Raw genomic sequence first — 20,409 nt, forward strand, 5'->3', positions numbered from 1 at the left:
TGGAGCTACTTAAAAATAAAACAAAATAAAATGAATTTCTTATAGGTAGAATGTAGCTGAGTCTTCATTTGTCTTTCAATCTGATGATCTCTTTTATTGGGGTGATCAGTTCCTTTACATTTAATTTATTTATTCACATTGTCAGATTTACTTCTATGGTTCTACTATGTTCTCTTTATTTGTCCTATCTGCGCTTTGTTTCATTTTTCTTCCTTTCCTTTTCTTCTTTTCTTTTTTGATTAACCAGTTTTTATATGATCTATTTTTGTCTCTGGTATTGGCTGACGAACTGTCTCTTTGTTTTATTGTTTGATGTAGGAGCTCAAGAATTTCCAATGCATATCTTCAACTCACTACAGTTTACCTTCAAACTATATTACACTGTTTCACACAGCATAGAAACTGTATAAACATACACTTTGGTTTTCTTCTATTTTCATTTTCGTTCTTGTTTTCTTACTTTTTACTTCTCTATATGCCACAGATCCCATAATATATTACTATTGATTTTGTTTAACTAATCAATTAATTTTTTCATTTTAAAAATTTTGGTACAATACACACAACGTAAAACTCACCGTTGTAGCCTAAATGGTGTACATTTCAGTGGCTTAAGTCCTGAAGTATTAGCTATTCACAATGTTGTGCAAGCAGCATTCCTATTTATTTCCAGAACTTTTCATCATCCCAAACAGAAACTCTGTGCCCATTAAGTAACAACTCTTCTTTCCCCCAGATCTGGTAACCTCGATTCTACTTTCTGTGTCTACGCATTTGACTACTCTAGATCTCTCATCCAAGTGGCATTATGCAGTCTTTGTCTTCTTGTGTCTGGCTTCTTTCACTTAGCAGAATATGTTCAAGGATCTTCCATGTTGGAACACAAGTCACAACTTCATTCCTCCATGTGGCTGAGTCATATTCCATTGCAGGTACATGCCTTAACATGTTTATCCATTCATCTGTCGATGGACACTTGGGTTGTTTCCTCTTTTGGCTATGGTGAATAATGCCCCTATGAACCTTGGTCTGTACGTATTGTTGAAGTTCCTGCTTTCAATTCGTCTGTCTATATGCCTAAGAGTAAAATTGTTTACCCATTTTTTTTTATTGTTTAACCTTTTGAGAAACTGCCAAACTGTCTCCTACAGCAGATGGACAATTTAGCATTTCTACCTCAACAATGGGTATTGTTTTCTGTTATTTAAAATAATGGTCATCCTGGTGGGTGTGAAATTATAAGTCACTGTGGTTTTGATTTGTATTTTCCAAATGATTAATGAGGCTGAGCTTCTTTTTATGGGTCTGTCATCTTCGAAACCTATCTATTCAAGTCCCTTGCCCATTTTCGAATTGGGTTGTTTATTTTTGTTGTTGTTGTTGAGTTGTAAGAGCTTTTCTATTTTTTGAATATTAAGTCTTCATCAGATATATGACTTGGAGATATTTTCTCCTATTCTGGGGTTTTTTTTCTCGTTCTTTTGCTGGTGTCCTTTGCTGCACTAAAGTTTATACTTTTAGTGACATCCAATTTATCTACTTTTCCTTTGTTTCCTGTGTCATTTTAGTGTCATATTTAAGAAATCATTGTGAAATCCAAGGTAATGAAGATTTTCCCTTCTGTCTTCCACTAAGAGTTTTATACTCTTTGCTTTTGAATTTAGGTCTCTATCTGTTGGAGTTAATTTTTGCATATGGTATGAATAAGGATCCAACTTCACATTTTGCATGTGGATATCTAGTTTTCTCAGCAGCATTTGTAGAAAAGATTGTCCTTTCCCCATTGAAAGGTCTTGGCAGCATTGCCAAAATCAATAGACCCTACATGGGAGGGGTTATTCCTGGGCTCTCTCTTCTATTCCATTGGTTTACATGTGTATATTTTTGCCAGCACCATATTGTTTTGATTACCATGACTTTGCAGTAAGTTTTGAAATTAGGAAGTGTGAGGTTTCTAATACCGCCCCCCCAAATATTGTTTTGACTTTTCTGCATCCCCTGAAATTCAATATGAATTTTATTTTATTTTATTTTTTTTTAAAGATTTTATTTATTTATTTAATAGACAGAGATCACAAGTAGGCAGAGAGGCAGGCAGAGAGAGAGGAGGAAGCAGGCTCCCCGCTGAGCAGAGAGCCCGATGTGGGGCTCGATCCCAGGACCCTGGGATCATGACCTGAGCCGAAGGCAGAGGCTTTAACCCACTGAGCCACCCAGGCGCCCCTCAATATGAATTTTAATGTAGATTTTTCTATTTCTGAAAAAAAAAAATGCCATTGGGATTTTTATAAGGATTTCATTGAATCTGTGCATTACTTTGGGCAGTATTTTCATCTTAACAAATCAAGTCTTCTACTCCATTAACCGAGACATATTTTCCTTTCTTTAGATCTTTAATCTCTTTCAGTAATGCTTTGTAGTTGGGGGTTTTGTTTTGTGGCTGTTGTTGTGTGTGTGTGTGTGTGTGTGTTTTGTAAAAGTTACCTCCTTGGTTAAATTTATTCCAGAGCATTTCTTTCTGATGCTATTGTAAATGGGCAGAATGTTTTTTTTAATTTTCTTTTCAGATGGTTTAATTTTAGTGTAAAAAAAGAACAGCAGATAGATTTTTGCATGCTAATTTTGTATCCTGCGATTTTGTTACATTTGCTTATTAACCTTAATAGTTTGCATGTGTGTGTTTATTCTTTAGGGTTTTCTGCCAATAAGATCATCTGTGAACAGATAATTTTATTTCTTCCTTTCCAATGTGGGTGCCTTTTATTTCTTTTCTTGCCTCATTATTCTGGCTAGAACTTCTGGTACTACCTTGAATAGAAGTGGTGAAAGCAGACAACTGTCTTGTTCTTCATCTCAGGGGAAAAGCTCTCCATTTTCATCCCTGAGCATGGTGTTCACTGTGGGTTTTCATTAATGGCCCTCATCATGTTCAGGAAACACCCTCTACTCTTATCATGTTGAGAGTTTGTGTCTTGAAAGGGTGTTCGCATCTGTCACATGCTTTTTCTGCAACAATTGAGATGCTCATGTGTGCTTTCTTTCTTCACCTATTAAAACCCACAATTTTGTATATTTTGTTTGGATTTCCTGTCATTCAGTCAGGAAGAGGGAGCATCAGTCTCTGCTACTCTGTCTTGGCAGGAAGCAAAGGTTCCACAAATACATTAAAAAAAAAAAAATCTCTCCATGTTAACACAAGTAGATTTAGTTCATCCTTTATAATAGTATCTTCATAGTGTTTAATGGTATGCTTTATAGTAGTCCACTGTATGACCATATCACATTTTATTTAGTTATTAAATGATCCTTGGATTTTTGAGTTGTTTTCTGATTTTTACTACATAATACTTTTCTCTGGGGCAAATTTTCAGAAAGGGAGCTTCTGACGTTTGTGTATGTTCATGTATATACATTGAAAAGATCGTATCAAATTACTTTTCAAAGTGGGTGTACCAATGTTCACGCCCATCTGCAAAGTAGAAAAGTACCATTTCCCCATATTAGTTTCCAAGTGTCATATTTTTAGATATCAGAATTTTTGGCAATGTGATAGTGAAAAGGGTAGCTCATTATTATTTCCATTTTCATTTTCTTGAGTGTTAGTGATATTAAGCACCCCCTCATCTATTTATAGGCCGTACACTTTACTTATTTTCTGACTTGCCTGCCTTTTCTTGTCTGCTTACTCTGGCAAGTCAGAAAACTGAGGCTCAAAAATTTACCTAACTCCCAAGGTCACACAGCTGGCCAGCGGTGGAGGCAGAATTTGAACTTGAGTAGGTACAGAGGTAGTTGAGAGGGGTGTTCAGGGACCCTGGTCTCTTCGGGAAGACCATGGGCCTGGAGAATCCTTGGAGCAGGGTTTCTCAACCTTAGTTCCACTGACCTTTTAAATCGGATAATTCTTCATATGGTCACGGAGGCTGCTGTCCTGCGCACTGTAGGCTGTCCAACGGCTTCTCTGGTTTCAATCCGTTATACCCCCGTAGCACCTTGCCACTGCCCTTGCCACCCTTATCTCTGGCTGGGGTACTGAAAACTGTCTCTAGGCATCGCCAAATAGTCCATGGGGGATGAAATCGCTCCATGTGAAAAGCCATTACTTTAGATGATTATTATTAAGTGTCAATATCCATTATTAACCATCATTCATGCTAATGACATTGACGCTAATTACCAAGGGGCTAATTGTGGTATGTATCCCTGCACTGTGGCTCATTTATAGCTGGGGGATGGAAAGTTCCAGCTTTCCCTTTAAACCACACCTGCTCAGTGCTCTGCTCTCCCACCTGTGAGTCTTCCCTTGGCCTGCCCCTCCAGGAGCTCTGCTTCACCCTGGAGAGGAGCTGAGCTGTGTGTGTGCCCCATTTGCACTGTTTTCATGGGTGACCCGCAGGAAAACCTTTGGGAGAGGGAAGGGGGTCTGGGGCTTGGGGTGGGTGGTTCATGTTTTCTCTTCAAAATATTTTTCTTCAACGCTGTCGGCGATTAATACAAATGGAAAAATAAATCCCTGCTGATGTAAAATGACTCCTCACTGTCCACGAAGCAGGGTGTGGAGCCTTCATCATTCATGATTTGGGGCGGGCTATAAACAAGCTTGTTGTCACCCACATCCAGCCTGCCAGGCTCTGGGACTACAGACCTACGCACAAACGTCAGGGCTAACCAGGGACAGCAGCATCCAGGGCCCTGGAAGATACCATGTGCTTCCAAAGCCCCAAAGGCTGCATGAGATCTGGGTGGGACTTAGAGCCTTGTCTTCAGCTTGGCCAACTGGGATTCCGTATTTTAAAGTCAAAACTATAATAAAAGTGACCAGGAATTGAATGTTCTAAAATCATTAGAGCAGCTTTGGTAGGGCCTCTGCTGCTAGGACAACTTTTGGCCAGCCCATGCAGGGGCTTGTGATCTAGTTTCTTTTTCTAAGGTCATCCCTGCTCTGCAACCCCCACGGACAACCTGGCTCCCATCCCTGCTGCGTCCCTACGGCCCTGGGCCCACCCTGCAGCCCTGTAGATGAGACTCGGGTCACCAACCAAACTGGGGGCTCCCTGATGGTGGGCCCAGGTCTTCTTCTCTGAGTCTCCATTTGTGGAGGGAGGCTCTCTCCACTGTGGGCCAGCAGAAAGCTGGGCTCAGAGAAGGAAATGGCAAAGGATGTTCACCAGCCAGGGCAAGAAATGTCCTGTGGCTCTCACATCTCTGGGCCCTTGCTGTCAGGACAGGCACATGGGAAGACTTAGGGACACAGTGGGAGGGGATGGGGGCATGGAGGCCCACTTTAGGGCCGGGGCTGAGTTGGGCACTGTGTCCTGCAATCCTGTGAATATTTAGCTGGTTCTGTCCCTTTTGCTGGCTTCTGCCTATGCAAACAGCAACCAGAGTAGGCAGAAGCCAGGGGCAGTGGTGTGGCGGCAACAGCAGGGGACTGTGGGGAGGGAAGAGGGTTGGAGCTCACAACGAGGACGAGGACGCTGACTGAAGGAGCCAACTCGGAGCCCCACCATGGACAGCAGGGCATGGGGTGCCTGCATCCTCTGTTTGCTGAGCCCATTGCCAATTGTGAGTAGCCAACATAGATCCTCCTGCATCTCCCGCTGGGCTCGGGATCTGGGAGCCTCAGGGCTATATGGGGGGGGTCCAGCTGGGGCCTGGTGGGGTCCCCACTGCCTATTCCCCAGCACAGCAGTTTCTTCCTACTAAGCAGACTACTGACCATGGCTCAGAGAAATCCTGCCCCATCCCCTCATTCCTCTCATCCCCCTCCTCCCCCACCACCTCAGCTGCTTGGCTCTGGATAGCTCTGCTAGGAAACCTGGCTGAGCTGACTTAGCCTCCCTGTTGCTTCCCTCCAGGGCCTGTCTGGGCCCCCCCGGGTGGGGGGGACCACAGAGACTGTGTACGCCCAAAACAGACTCTGAATCAGGGAGGCAGTAGGGCCTCTCTTCTCTGTCTCGTGTCCCCCAAGACTTCTCTGAGCTACAGGTCCCTAATTCTTCCACAAAATCTCCAGACTCCTTCCCATCCCCCGCATCCCAGGAGCTACACTCTTCTCAGGTTGCTGCCTCTTAAGTGGCTATGGCCAGGGACCAGCTATGGCCAGGGACCAGGTGGGCCTGCGCGGGGAGTGGAGGACAACTGCTCCCCCGCTGGCACTTGGGGAACTGCTCCTCTCTCCATGCCTGATGCTGGGGGCTGGAGGAGCTTTTGGCAAATTGACGTGCGGGAGAGTGGGGTGTGGGACAGGGGCCCTCCCTGCATGTGCTGCAATTTCCCAGCATGTTTTCCAGGAGTTACCGCAAGGGACACAGGGACCAGGACAGGACGTACAAGGTACTGGGTGGGAAGCTCAACGCAGGCAGACTGAGGACTCCTTCCTCCGCTGGCTTGTGTGTGTGCATGTGTGTGTGCCCATGGCTGCCAGGCCTGCCAAACACCCGACAGCACCTGCCCCTAGGTGCACAGCCTTGGGGCTAGAATCCCGGCCCCAGGGAAACTAGTTGTGTGGCCTGGGCAAGTTCCCTACCTTTCCTGAGCCCAACTTGTCTCTTGTATAAAGGAGATCGTATCAGCTCACTGGGGCTATTGTGCATTGAGTGGGATCTGATTTGTCAAGGGCTGGGCATAGGGTGCTTGACAAATTTCTCCTCCTCTGCCTCCTCCTCCTCCTTCTTCTTTTCTTTCTTTCTTTCTTTCTTTTTTTTTTTTGTAATTTCAGCAGAGTTGACACACCTTGTTACATTAGTTTCAGGTGTACCAGATAGTGATTTGACAAGCTGATACATCATGCTGTGCTCTCCACAAGTGTGGCTCCCATCTGTCACCTACAATGCTATTACAACGCCATCGACTTTATTCCCTGGGCTGTAACTTTCCTCCCTGTGCCTTATTCATTCCATACCTGGAAGCCTGTAGCTCCCACTCTCCTTCACCTGTTTTGCCCTCCCCCCTTTTTTTGCCATACAGGTAACTTCTATTGCCTTCCCTTCTGCAGTGAGGGAGTCTCCTTCCTCACATCTGTGTGCACCCCACCATAACCAAGTGTGCTCTCTCTCACTTCCCCCTCAACCCCTACCTCCCCCCACCTTCCCTCTGACTCCTTCACGCCTCCTTATCTGGCTCTGACATTCCTACCTCCTTCTTAGAAGGACCTCCTGTCCACCTAGATAATCTAGGATAAACTCCCCATCAAAAGATCGTTACCTTAATCCCAGCTGCAAAATCCCTTTGGCCCTGCCAGAGAGCATATTCAGTTTTTAGGGATTAGGACGTAGACATTGCTGTGTGTATGAGGAGCATTGTTCCACCTACCAAGGTACTTTGTGCAGGATTGCATCCAGGGAGCAGGAGTGCAGAACGGGGTTAGGAGAGCAGGGACGGAGGAAAGGCCCGGCACAGACAAGTCGTGGGCTCAGCCAGCTCCAGGAGATCTTCAGAAGACTCGAGTTCAACGTGTCTCAGAACTTACTCCCAAGAGATGAAATTGGGAACCATCTGTCCAAATGTCCATCTTTCTTTCCTTTCTCCCTCCCCACGTCCCTCCCTCCCTTCCTTCCATCCTTCCTTGCTTCCTTCCTTCCTCCTTTCCCTCCTCCACCAAGTACCCTTGCCAGTACTGTGAGCCAGGCCCTGTGCTTAGGAGCAGGGGTGCAGAAAGGCATCAGGCTTTGTCTCTCTTCTAAGGTCTTTGGGACCAGAGAACCCAGAAGGAGCTGCTGATCAGCTTGGCCAATCCCCTTACCTCCTTCCTGCAGATATCCGGCCATGTGCACCCAGAGTGCGACTTCATCACCCAATTGAGAGAGGATGAGAGGTCATGTCTGCAAGCAGCAGAATGGATGCCCAACACCACGCTGGGTATGGTGCTGGGAGGGAGGGAGTGACTTCTAGATTCCTTTATCTTCTCCAGCCTCATCCCTCCCAATGCTGGAAGGGCCTGGACCCTGAGTCTGCTGTGCTTCCATCTCTCTCTGCAGGCTGCCCCAGGATGTGGGATGGGCTGCTGTGCTGGCCGACGGGGGGCTCTGGCGAGTGGGTGACTCTCTCTTGCCCTGATTTCTTCTCTCACTTCAGCTCAGAGCTAGGTGAGGGTTCCGGGTGTGGAGGTGAGTGGGGAGGAGAGGTGGTTTCATCTGGTGATGCCAGAATATGCAGGTGCCTCCCTGGCTTTGGGGGCAGTAGATCTGGATTTGAACACCAACTTCCCATCTTCCCATGTGTCCTTGGGCTAGTCACTCAACCTCCAAACACTCAGCTTCCTGACCTATGACCTGGGGAAAACAAGAACTTTAACCTCAGAGGGGGTGAGGATTAGTGATGAGAGCATGGAAGTCCAGGACCCAGGGTCTGACCCCAAGGGAATATTCTGTGGGTGTTAGCAGGAGGGCTACCTATGGGGTGGAGGGGAGGAGGGCCTGTCTGACTGTTCCCATGCTACCAGCGGCCGAGTGGGGGGAGTGAGGAAGGCTTGCTCCTGGAACCCAGGCCCCTGGAGAGAAGGCCACCCGCTCTCTGCCACTGGGAGGAGCTGTCTGCAGACTCTGGATGGTCCATGACTCCCCAACCCATGCTGGAGAGAGAGAAGGAGCGATAACCTGTTCTCTGTTCCCACCTCTGCATGCCTTCCAGGGGTCGTGAAGAGGGATTGCACTATCATGGGTTGGTCCGAGCCCTTCCCACCTTACCCTGTGGCCTGCCCTGTGCCCCTAGAGCTGCTGATGGAGGAGGTAAGAGGCTTCTTGGAGGAAGAGTCATCATGAACATTTATAGGGATGGTGGGCCGCACAATGGAGAGGTTACCATTCCCACTGTAGCTAGCAGGTTGGAATATTAATTGCAGAAGTTTCCAGAAGATGGCAGTATCTAGAAGAGAGAGGGCCATGGTCTTTTGCTAATTGCTTAGGGGTGCTTCATGAGCCACGGTGCTGGGAAAGAGGGGAGGCAGAGGGCAGTGTGGGAGGTGTGCTGGCTGCCATCTCCTTGGCGTGCCCTCTCTGTGCTCAGGCCCCCAGGGCAGGAGCTTTGAGCGGTTCCAGGGAAACAGAGGCTCTTAGTGGTCCTGGACATGCTCCTTCCCTTCTCCAGTCCTCAGTCCATGGAGTGGTGTACATTCCCCACACTTCCAAATTGAGCAGGGCCTCTCCAAGGTGCTTTGGTACCCACAGTCCCATACCTCTTTCCCCTCAGCCCTGCAAGGCAAGGCCTGAGTCTGACCATTTTTCAGATGAGAAGACAGACACAGGTGGTGATTGCCTACACCCTCAGGGATCCTGATCCCCTCCCTCGGGCTACCCCATCCATCTCCATCTTTTCCACTTTTCCCTGTGCCTGTCGCTGGCTGCCCCCTTACTTGGGCATGTCGTGTGCCCAAGACAGTAAGCAAGTAGGATTCAGTAAAGGAGCCCCAGTTCCTCTTGAGCTTTTCTCATTCCTCAGTGAATGAAGAACATACCTATGAATGAATGAATGAAGCAGTTTCTTTGCTGCCTGTCCAGCCCCAGTAATGGTGAGAGTCAACTGTCTCACTCCCGGGCCCCTCCCCTTCATCCCCCGTCTGCCCACCAGCAAGTCAGATGCAAGACAGGCTGTAAACAAACACTTCTGTTTGTGAGGGAGCTTGCTCCAGTTCCCATGGGTGCCCCTTCCCCCAGATGGGGTGCTCTGGGGTAGAACTGAGAGCCTTCACCTGCTTGGTCATCAAGCCTCCCCTTCCCCGAAAGTGCAGCTGCTGAGACTTCCTCTGTTTCTACCTTGCCAGAAATCCTACTTCTCCACGGTGAAGATCATCTATACCCTGGGCCATAGCATCTCCGTCGTGGCCCTCTTTGTGGCCATTGCCATCCTGGTTGCTCTCAGGTTTGCCGTCCTCTTTGCCTGCTCGAGAACCTTCCCTCCCTCCCTATTGCCCGCAGCACTAAGCCTGATTCCTTCCTTGCCTGGAAATCCAGGAGGTTCCCAGATCTAGACCCCATGGCCATTCCTGGCTTTTCCTTTCCTTCCCCCTGCATGTCCCCTTTCCACCCCTTGGAAAGCCCCTCCAGGACTCACTGCCATCTCTACACCGTTGCTCACGTGGAACTTACTCTATTTGCTTGGAATGCCCAGTTGTTTTGTTCTTGATATATTTATATCTGTTAAAATCCGAAACCCAAATCCCAACTGCTTCAAGAATTCTTTTTGCCTCCCCCCGCTGAAACCCTTCTTGACTATTCCAACCCTTTGATCCTTGCCCCTCTGGAGGCCTTCCAACTTCAGAGTCTGAGCCCCAAAACATGGCTTGTGCTGTTGTCTGTCTCATGGGGCTGTGCCTCATCTCTCTGAGCACCTAGGGGCTCCCCTGGGTGGTATCCTGCTCTTTCTGCCTCTGTCCCCCGACTCTGAGCCCCTGAAGGGAGGGACTGGTCCTCTCTGTCCTCTCACCTGTGTTGAGCCCAGGGCAGTGGTTGGTCAGCTGTCCCGCACGGTCGCTCCAAGTGCAGCGCAGTGTGGCTCAAGTCAGTCAAGTTTGCTTCCCACCACGCTCACCCTCCTCCCTCCCCACTCCTCCAGGAGGCTCCACTGTCCTCGGAACTACATCCACACCCAGCTGTTTGTCACCTTTATCCTCAAGGCAGGCGCTGTGTTCCTGAAGGACACCACCCTCTTCCACGGCGAGAACACGGACCACTGCAGCTTCTCCACTGTAACAACTGGAAGGCTCCAGGGTGGGCGGGAAGGAAGGCTGTGTGAGAAATAGAGATGTGCCCCACCCCGCCAGCCCGCCCAGTCCTGTGGGCTGACGCTGGGGCTCTACAATTGCCAATAACAGAGCAGGAAACACCCACCCCTCTACAGATTCAGGTCCTAAATCCCCATGCCATTTCTTGGACCACGGGGCCGATTCATGTCATTCCCCGAGTTCTGTGTTCCCCTTCCCATTCCTTATTCCATACTCTGACCTGGCCCGTATTCACCCCAGCAGTCTCTGCATTTCCTACCTGCCTGCACGTGCCAGCCTGTCCGTGGCTGGGTGTGGGTATGTGCGGGGTGAGGCCAAGCTGGGTCCCTCCCTCAAGAAGCATCCAAGGGGCCTGGCGGTGGGGTGGGCAGAATGCACCTGATTACGGGACCACCGAGTGGGGCAGGGGGTGTTGAGAACTGGGCTTCAGGGAGGAGGTGGTTCTGGAGCTGGAAGGGGTAAAGGGGAGGGAAGACACATTTAACGGAGGGGCCGGGGTGTATAGACTCTCTCAGACGGGAACACATGAAGCATGTCCAAGAACCAGAGAGGTCACAGCAGGACAGGAATGTGGGAGAAACAGGAGAATGAAAATCCAAGGCCATTGGGGATAGCATGGAGGCCCCACACCCCACAGTCACACTAACTGTGCAGGAAATGGATAGATACGCAGAGGGACAAACCCACAATGACCTTAATGAATGAATGAAAGAAAAACTAGTAATAATGATATGAACTGAGCACTTCCAGGTGACACTGCTCTAAATGCTTTATTGCATATATTACCACCTTTTATTTCCTGGGTATGTTTTCATTTTAGTTCCATTTATATGTGCGTGGGCCTGGGTCCAAGCTCAGGCTGCCTGAGCTTAGGGGTGGTGCTCCTCACCCCTGACAGATGAGTGAGTCACGTGCTGAACGAGTGAAGGCAGTGTGAGGGCCCATACGTTTGCAGGAATGAATGAAGCTCCATACCCACAGCTCTGGGGCTGGACGTGGGGTCAGGAAGGACTGACCAAAAGAGCAAATAGTAACAATCCCTACGCAGCGTTTCCATCTCGTCCTCATGATGAGGCATTTGATAGAAATTGGGAGTATTTCCTTTGACAGACGAGAAGGCAAGGTCTGGGGAGGTTACCCAGCTAATGCAGGCTAGGTGTGAACTCAGATCACAAGTCTGTGCGGTTAACCACCACATTACACTACCACGGCCCCTCTGGGGCAGCCTGAGGGGGAGGGGCCTGAGTGGAGTAGGGGCTCCAGTGGGTGTCCAGCTCCAAAAAAGCTACACTCCGGCCCACAGGTTCTATGTAAGGTTTCCGTGGCCACCTCCCATTTTGCCACCATGACCAACTTCAGCTGGCTCTTGGTAGAAGCTGCATACCTGACCTGCCTCTTGGCCTCCAAGTCGCCCAGCACAAGGAGAGCCTTCTGGTGGCTGGTTCTTGCCGGCTGGGGTGAGTGCTGAGGCTGGGTGGGGCACCGTAGGGCTAGGGGAGGGCTGGGGATGCACAGGGAGCTCAACCAAAGGTCCCTTCTGCTCGCTGTTGGTGATGCAAGACCCAGAGCGGGGAAGGAACAGCCCCTGGTAGTTCTACGGCTTCCTGGTCCCATCTTCCCAGTGCCCCATGTAGCCTGCAGTGGTGGCAGCAGGTAGGCGTAAGTCTCTGAGCCAAGGACACAGACCCCTTACTGGTCTCCTCTGTACCCCCTCAGGGCTTCCCCTGCTCTTCACTGCCATGTGGGTGTGTTGCAAAGTGGTCTTCGAGGATGTGGCGTGAGTCTGGGGGGAATCACACCCCACGGTGCCAGGTATGGGCTGGACCAACAGGCAGTGTGGTGGTCCTCCAAGCTGGGGAGAAGAGGAGGAGACTCTGGCCCTGCCTTCAGGGAACACCCAGGCTTGGGTGCAAGATGGGAAGGTCATTGTGGGTAGCATGGAAGGGGCAGGACCCGGGGTGGGAGGGGGCCTTAGATGCTCGGGGTGCTGGGCTCAGGGAGAGGTGGGGTTTGGGAACACACTAAATAGGGCCTCCTAGAACAAGGGGAGGTTCTGGGGCCAGCAAGAAGCAGCTAGGTGGAGAGAGAGAGGGTTAGCCCAACATGGATTGCCATGTCCCTGTGGAAGGGGTCCCAACTGGCTGGGAGAGGATATAAGACTGGGCAGACATTTTTGGTGCCCCCCATCAGTTCTGGCTTGTCTTCTCCCTAGGTGCTGGGACCTGGATGACAGCTCTCCTTACTGGTGGATCATCAAAGGGCCGATCGTCCTCTCTGTTGGGGTCAGTCCCTCGGGCCATGCCCTCTGCTTTCTGCTCCCTGGGTAGGTAGAGGTGGCTGTCAGACAGGAAACATGACTCCATGCTGGGAGGCAGGATACCTGGGCTCTTTAGCCCCGCTCTGCAGGCTTGTCTGCGCGGCCCTCTCTGGACCTCAGTGTTGGTGAAACTGGGCGCCGGGGCGGGTGGGGGTGGTCTCCACAGCACTCAGGCTCCTTCTCACTCCGAGTCGTGATGAATTCAGTGCCTGACTGTAGGTCGCGTCCCACTGCAGCGAGGCTGGTGTGGGGAGCGGAAGGAGGGTGGTAGCTGAGCCAACTGCCTGCCCCCATGCTGCAAACCAGGTCACTTGGGCCGGTTTGCATGGCCTCAGGGAATGTGTGCATTGCCCCCAATATTATCAAAAGGGCGGACACCTACTTTGTCAGAGTAGACCCTGGGAGGTGATGGAGGCAGGATGATAAGTTCTGACCCTCCCCCCAGCCCTTTATTCCCGGGCTGGAGAGGGAGGGGGACCTAGGATGCAAGTTCTAGATTAACAACCTGTACATCCCTCCACCTGCACATCCCTGTGTCTCAAGGATTTAGGATTTCTAATCCTCAAAGAGGTCCCATCCCAGGCCACCGGGGCCACCCCCTGACTCTTGCCTTTCACCTTCCTGCACTTCTATTTCCAGGTGAATTTTGGGCTTTTTCTCAATATTATCCGTGTCCTGCTGAGGAAGCTGGAGCCGGCTCAGGGCAGCCTCCGTGCCGAGTCTCAGTACTGGTAATGTGTGTGTACACATGTGTGCCTTTGGGGATCCTGGGGCCATCACTGGAGTGGGAATCAGTGTAGTTCCATTTCATTCACTCTCCAGGACTGTGGTCCTACCTAGGCTTCCAGAGAGAGAACAGATCTGGTCCCTGCCCTCTAGGAGATCACAGTGTGGGGACGATCAGGCTCCAAGTATCCAGTTACCAGGCCAAATGGACTGATGAGCGGTCAGGTCCATTTCTGTGGGATCCCGCAGGAGGAAAACTTTTCTAGATGGAGGGATGGGAATGAGGTATGATTAGGGAAGACTTTCTGGAGGAGGTGGTCTTTGAATTAGACTTTTATGTGTAGATGTTGAATAAATGGAGCATCTGGCAGCAAGAACAGCAAGATTCATGGCCCCAAAGTAAGGAAGCCCTGCATTGCGCCACACTGTTTGGGGAGGCTGGTGTTCTCCAGGGTACCTGATGCAGAGAGTCTATATGGAGAACTGAAGGGAAGTGGGAGTGAGCAGGAGGCATGTGGGAGTTTCTAATCCCAGCCTTGGGTGCCTGGGGCTTGTCTTCTCCTACAGGCGTCTCTCTAAATCCACGCTTCTCCTTATCCCGCTGTTGGGAGTTCACTATGTCATCTTCAACTTTCTGCCTGACAGTGTGGGCCTGAGCATCCGCCTCCCCCTGGAGTTGGGACTGGGCTCCTTCCAGGTGAGGACCCCCATAGGGACTCTTTCCACCAAGTCCTTGGGCAGGAGGGAGGCAGTGCTGCCCACTGGTATGGCAGAGTTCATGGTAAGCTAAGGGTTACCAGGCTTGGTTATTCTTTCTTTCATCCATCTATCTCTCTATTCATTCAACTTCCCCTGAGCCCATCTACTCATCCATTTGGCCATCCATCGACCCATCCTCCATCCATCTATCCAGCCAGCCAGCCAGCCAGCCAGCCACCTACCTCTTTACCCATGCATCTATCACTCACTTATTCATTCATCTATCCATTCATCATCCACCCATGCATCTCTCATCCACTTATCTGTCTATCCAACATTTCCTGAGCACCTATTATGTGCCAGGATCTGTGCTTAATAGGAAAATCAGAGAAATAGCCTTAGCAGCCTTTCCACAACGACTACACAAGACAACGTGCCTGGCATGTAGTAAGATGAATGCACCTCCTTCCCTTTCCCCAAAGAACTGGCCCAGGCCACATTCTGGGGGTGGGTGGAGGAAAATATAGTAGAAGGATTGTGGACATCTTGTGGCCAGGCCATCATATTCTGATGTGGTCCTTTCTCTTTGGCCCTGCAGGGCTTCATCGTTGCCGTCCTGTATTGCTTTCTCAACCAAGAGGTATATAACTCTGCTGGCTATTCTTAGTCCTTGAGTCTCCTCTCCTGCCAGAACTAAGGCCACTCATCTTCTTCCCAGACCCTGCGAATCCCAGCTCAAACCAAACCTTGACTCTTGTGATGGTTTGGGAAGCTTAGTTTGTCCTGAGTTTCTAGATCAAGCTGAACCCGATTACTTCATGTTAATGTCCTTTATCCATCCCTCCTCAGGGTTGGACCAAATATACTATCCATTCAGGACCAGGGATGGTCTAAAAGGATCCCCCAATTCTGTGTTCCTAAAACCGAACAAAAGGGAGAGTGGAGGAGGGAACGAGCCAGCTCTAGGAGAGACAGAGAAAACAGAGACAACAGAACTAAAAGTCAGAGGCAGACATAAAGGGAACTAGGAAAATAGAGTCAGGTGCAGCAACAGGGAGGATGATGAAGAACAGAGCCAGGGATCCTGAGAGAAAGCACTGGGAAGAGAGGGACTGATGAAGAGAAGAGACCAACCAGAGGAGGACACACTCATGACCAAATCGATGGTGCTGATATGCTTGTAGAGACATGAAAGATGGCAGAGAGTGGAAAAGGAAAACATCCCACCCAAGAGGCACCTTGCATTTGTCCCTTAGGACAGACTAGCTCTGTGGGAAAGGCAGGAGAATTTATCTCAGTGCCCTAACTCCAGGCCCTGCGGCTGTGTGCATGGCAGAGTGACGGGTTCCCTCGGGCAGCATGGATTTGCCATGGGCTCTGATCCGCTGGAGATGCACTTGCCCTCTGCCAGCTGTGGAATGGAACTTGCCCCTCTCCTGCCACCTCTGTCCCTGACTGGCTCCCACCCTGCTGACTCTTTACTCCCACTGCAGCCTCCCTGAGTCTCACACAGCCTTATCTGGTGTCTGGGTGCAGACACAGGACTATGGTATCTGTTTGTAGTGGCTCTTGAGTGCTGTGGGCAGTGACAAGAGTGGGGAACAGCCCTGGCTGGGCTGAAGGGACCTGGGAAAGAGGCTTCCATGGAGAGCTGTGAAAGAATCTGTCCTGGGAAATCCTGTTGGAGACCAGATAGTTACATACCTCTGGTGATGGGGAGCTTACTACTTATAAATAGCTCTTCTGTTGTTAAGCATCTATGAGGGGAAGCTCACCTTTACCTTGAACAGAAATCTGTCTCCCTTTTATCTTTCACTACAGCCCAAGTTTAGCTCTGTCAGTGGGTGGGTGGGAGGGGGGGTCACAGCCTCTCTGCTCCCTTTGACCCCAATAGCACCTTGGAGATGTCTCAGTTCAGATTTCCCTGCCCCCCTGTCCTCCCTCCCAACCTAGTTGTTTTTCTTTCAGGAATCCCAGTCCCCTTACCTCAGCTCCTTAGACAGGGTTCCATCTTTTCTCCCTTTAGGTCATATCCTCTGGACAGGTTCCCAGTGGCCATCATTTAGTTAAGTGGGCAGGGCAGGACTGAATCCCAGAGCAGGGGGTGGGAGGCCACTCAGGGAGGAAAGTAGGGCTAGTTGGCCAGAAACAGAAGAAAACACCCCTAGAAAATGTCTTTAACTGGACTCATACAAAGGTAGTGCTAAAAACTAGAGTAAAGAGCTAAAGGGATTGGCCAGGAATGCTCACAGGAAGGAGGAAGTCATATCTTTCAGAGATATAACTTAGCGATGGCTCTGGTCAATCATGGCTTCTCCTCTCCCAGGAGTCCGTGTCTCTGTTTCTTCTGCGTGTTCTCTCCCTAGACCCTCAGTCCCCCTGGGGTGGAGTACAGAAGTAGCAGTGGGACCTTCCTAACATCCTCTCCCTTGCCCCTGGAGGTAAAGACCGAGATCTCACGGAGGTGGCACGGCCATGACCTTGAGCTTCTACCAGCCCGGAGGACCCACACCAAGTGGACAATGCCTTCTTGCTCTGGGGTGAAGGCGTTGACATCTGTCTGCTAGGTTAGCCACATGCGACTGGAGCGTACACCTGGACTTGGGCAGCTACAATGGGCCCACCGCCCTCTGCAGGAGCAAGAGGGATAGGCACCATGGGGAGTTAGGAGAAGGGAGTTGGGGAAAATTGGAAGGGGAGGTGAACAATGAGAGACTATGGACTCTGAAAAACAATCTGAAGGGTTTGAAGAGTGGGGGGGTGGGAGGTTGGGGGAACCAGGTGGTGGGTATTTGAAAGGGCATGGATTGCATGGAGCACAGGGTGTGGTACAAAAACAATGAATACTGTTATGTTGAAAATAAATTAAAAAAAAAAAAAAAGAGGGATGGGCACCCTGAGAACCCTTAGGCCATGCCTCCACCCCAGCTGCTGTCTTGCACCTGCACCTGTCCTGCACCTGACCCTCAGCCCCTGTGTGTCTACCTCTGACGTCCCTGGTTGCTCTGCCTCAATTCTCCTGTTCCTCCTCCTGGAGTCTGGGCCATAGCCCAAGGCCAGAGGAGCCAATAAACTTGTAAACGAATAGATACAGAGTTTGAGTGGACACCTGCACCACCACAGGGGCGGGACCTGCAGCCTTGATTTGGATCTCTGGTGTGGAAGCGCCTTTATCATTCCCCCGTCCATTTCATCCCCGTTGTTAGCCTGCACAAGAATCCTCTTGTTTAATTTATTCTTAAAACGTGTTCTCTCTTGTCTCTATCTCCAGTCCCATCCCTCTCCTCCCACAGGCAAGCATCCCCACGTGTTTCATGTGAATATTTGCGTTTCTGTGTGTTTTTGCAAAATATGTAGTATTTTGTGTGTGTCTGCACTTTCGAGTTGCATAAATTTTGTCGGTTATATGCTTCATTCTGCTTCTGACATTTTCCCATCGGCACTCTGCTTTGAAGACATCCACCCGTGTTGCCGTGTGCTCATCTGGTCCCTTGTTTTGACTGCCATATGGTGCCACATGGTGTCATCGCCCACGTCTGACCGGTCCCGTCTCCCCCTCTCCCCCGTAGGTGAATATTCACACGCTTGTCCCCTCATGCACCTGTACAAGGGAGACTTTCTCTGGGACACAGCCCTGGGAACAAACGTGCCGGGTCATCACATATGCCTTTTCTTCCAGGATCAGGTACCGCCAGATTGCTCTCCAAAATGCTCGCGAAACCTGCACTCCCACCGGCAGCTCCACCAACGCTTGGCATTACCCAGCTTTTTAATGTTTGCAAGTCAAATGGGTGTCAAGTGACATCTCATTGTTGTTTCAATTTGCATTTCTCTGATAACTAACGAGTGTGAGCTTCTCTTCCCCTGCCTGTTAGCCTTTTGGGTTTGTTCTTCTGGAAATCCACTCTGGTCCCTTTCCCTATTTTTCTCCGTCACGGAGATATCCCAATTCTAAGTCATTCCCTCAGGTTCTCTCCATTGTGTGCCTTCCTGTGCCCATAGCCCACTTTCTGCTGTCCCCCCCACCCTTGGTGGAGGGCCTGGGAGGTAACGCATCCTAAGGGTCAGCCCTTCCCCCACTCTCTTCTTTGGTGGCAGGGAGGAGAATGAGACCTGGGTGCTGTCCCTGGGAATGTGTTTGTAGACTCATGGGAGATTTGAGTGCAGAGAACAGGCAGAAATGGACCCTACAGGTCAGGATAAAACCGCTCCCATCCTTGGTCAGCCCACAGCGATCTTTGGTGCAAAAACTCAGCTCCATTCTCCGGCCTCCAGGAAGACTTCCAGTCTTCCCTGCCATTCTTGCTCTGATGCACACCCTCCTCCCTCCCAGGCATGAGGGTTTCAGTGCAGGGACATCAGCCGGATGAAACCCAGGGTCACATCGTTGGCCACAATATCCGACGACCCAGCACCTTCTTGGTCAGACAAATGTCAGGGTGTGACTCCAGTCTAAGAACTTTCCTTTAGCCTCAGGGAATTGAATTCCTCAGGGAATTCATATTCATTGCAGGGCATTGAGAGACGTAGCCAGAATTTAAAAAGGAATAAAAATCAGCCATAATCTCATTACCCAAAGATAGTCACTATTGATATTTTGGTATGTCTTCTGAAAGATTTTTTTTTTTCTCTGCATTTCCGAACCATCTTGAGATCATACTGTATTTATAAATTTGTATTTTTTATGCTTCAAACAAACATACACTGTTTAAAAATGGCCAGTAAACACATAAAAAGATGCTGACTGTCATTAGTCTTTGGGAAACTGCGAATCAAAACAACAATGAGATATTGATTTGGTCCACCAGGATGGCTGAAATGAAAAAATAGAGAGCAACAAGCATTGGCCAGGTTGTGGAGAAAATTGGAATTCTTCTACGTTGCTGGTGGGGATGTAAAGTGGTACAGCTGGTTTGGCAGAAAGTCTGATAGTCCCTCAAAAAGTCCTACGTTGGGTTGCCATACGACCCAGCAAATCCACTCCAAGACACATAGGCAGGAGCATGGAAAACCTCTGTCTGTACGAAAAGTGGTGCATGAGTACTACATCCCAGCAGTGGTATGGCTCATTGCCAAAAGACAGAAACTCAAATGTCCGTCAGCTGGCGAACGGATAAACAAAATGACATAGATCCATAAAATGGAATATTTTTCTGTAATAGAAGAGAACAAAGTATGGACATGTGCTGGATGGATGGACCCTAAAACATGATGCTCAGTGAAAGAAGGTAGGCACGGAAGGCTACATACGGTAGGATTCCATTTATGTGAAATGTCCAGAATAGGCAAATCTGTAGAGACAGAAAGTAGGTTCGAGGTTTTCAGGGGCTGGAGAACGGGAAAATGGGGACTGACACCTCCTCCCCCAGTGGCTACAGGGTTTCTTTCAGGGGTGATGAAATGTTCTAGAATTCGCTAGAAAGCACTGAATTGTATAGTTGAAAAGGGTGACATTTACAATACGTGAATTATTATTATTACTATCTCTCAATAAAGTGAATATTTTTTTGTTTAGCCAATAACTACTTGACATATCTTCTATAGCTGCAGTTTTGCTCCCAATTTAAAAAAATCAGTAGTTACAGGGCGCCTGGGTGGCTCAGTGGGTTAAAGCCTCTGCCTTCAGCTCAGGTCATGATCCCAGGGTCCTGGGATTGAGCCCCGAATCAGGCTGTCTGCTCAGCGGGGAGCCTGCTTCCCCGCTCCCCCGCCCCCCGCCACCGCCTGCCTCTCTGCCTATTTGTGATCTCTGTCAAATAAATAAATAAAATCTTTAAAAAAAAATCAGTAGTTTCGATGGCAAACTTCCTTGCAGACAATTCTTCACGTACATCTCAACATGAGAAAATTTTCAGAACAAACTCCTAGACCTAGAATGTTTGACCCCATGCAATGCACATGAGAAGAATTCTAATTCCTCCTGTTATGCTGTGTCCCCAACAGCTGG

At 49.5% G+C, this 20,409-nt stretch overlaps 1 protein-coding gene across 6 annotated transcripts; it reads left to right on the forward strand.

Moving 5' to 3' along the window:
• The first annotated feature begins 755 nt into the window (after positions 1 to 755).
• On the forward strand, positions 756 to 17,396 carry GHRHR (growth hormone releasing hormone receptor). 6 transcript variants are annotated; one of them, XM_047695209.1, is made up of 14 exons: positions 781 to 932; positions 7,758 to 7,860; positions 7,980 to 8,087; positions 8,632 to 8,729; positions 9,761 to 9,858; positions 10,552 to 10,684; positions 12,024 to 12,177; positions 12,437 to 12,497; positions 12,933 to 13,002; positions 13,677 to 13,768; positions 14,331 to 14,460; positions 15,061 to 15,102; positions 16,904 to 17,107; positions 17,348 to 17,396. In XM_047695209.1, the coding sequence occupies exons 1-13, from the start codon at positions 873 to 875 to the stop codon at positions 17,027 to 17,029; spliced, it is 1,275 nt and encodes a 424-aa protein (XP_047551165.1). In that variant the 5' UTR covers positions 781 to 872; the 3' UTR covers positions 17,030 to 17,107; positions 17,348 to 17,396. The 6 variants fall into 6 exon arrangements, with proteins under 6 accessions (XP_047551169.1, XP_047551165.1, XP_047551166.1 ...); XM_047695210.1 differs by lacking the exon at positions 781 to 932 and adding an exon at positions 938 to 1,031; XM_047695214.1 differs by lacking the exon at positions 781 to 932 and adding an exon at positions 4,423 to 5,565.
• Positions 17,397 to 20,409: the final 3,013 nt, after the last annotated feature.

Source organism: Lutra lutra, chromosome 11, assembly GCF_902655055.1.
Source record: "Lutra lutra chromosome 11, mLutLut1.2, whole genome shotgun sequence".
NCBI classification, from domain to species: Eukaryota; Metazoa; Chordata; class Mammalia; order Carnivora; family Mustelidae; genus Lutra; species Lutra lutra.

Coding starts and splice junctions, on each gene's coding strand:
- GHRHR (XM_047695209.1), top strand. CDS start 873: ATGTTGGAACACAAGTCACAACTTCATTCCTCCATGTGGCTGAGTCAT. Junction 13,769..14,330: donor CGTGCCGAGTCTCAGTACTG/GTAATGTGTGTG, acceptor CTTCTCCTACAG/GCGTCTCTCTAAATCCACGC. Junction 14,461..15,060: donor TGGGACTGGGCTCCTTCCAG/GTGAGGACCCCC, acceptor TTGGCCCTGCAG/GGCTTCATCGTTGCCGTCCT.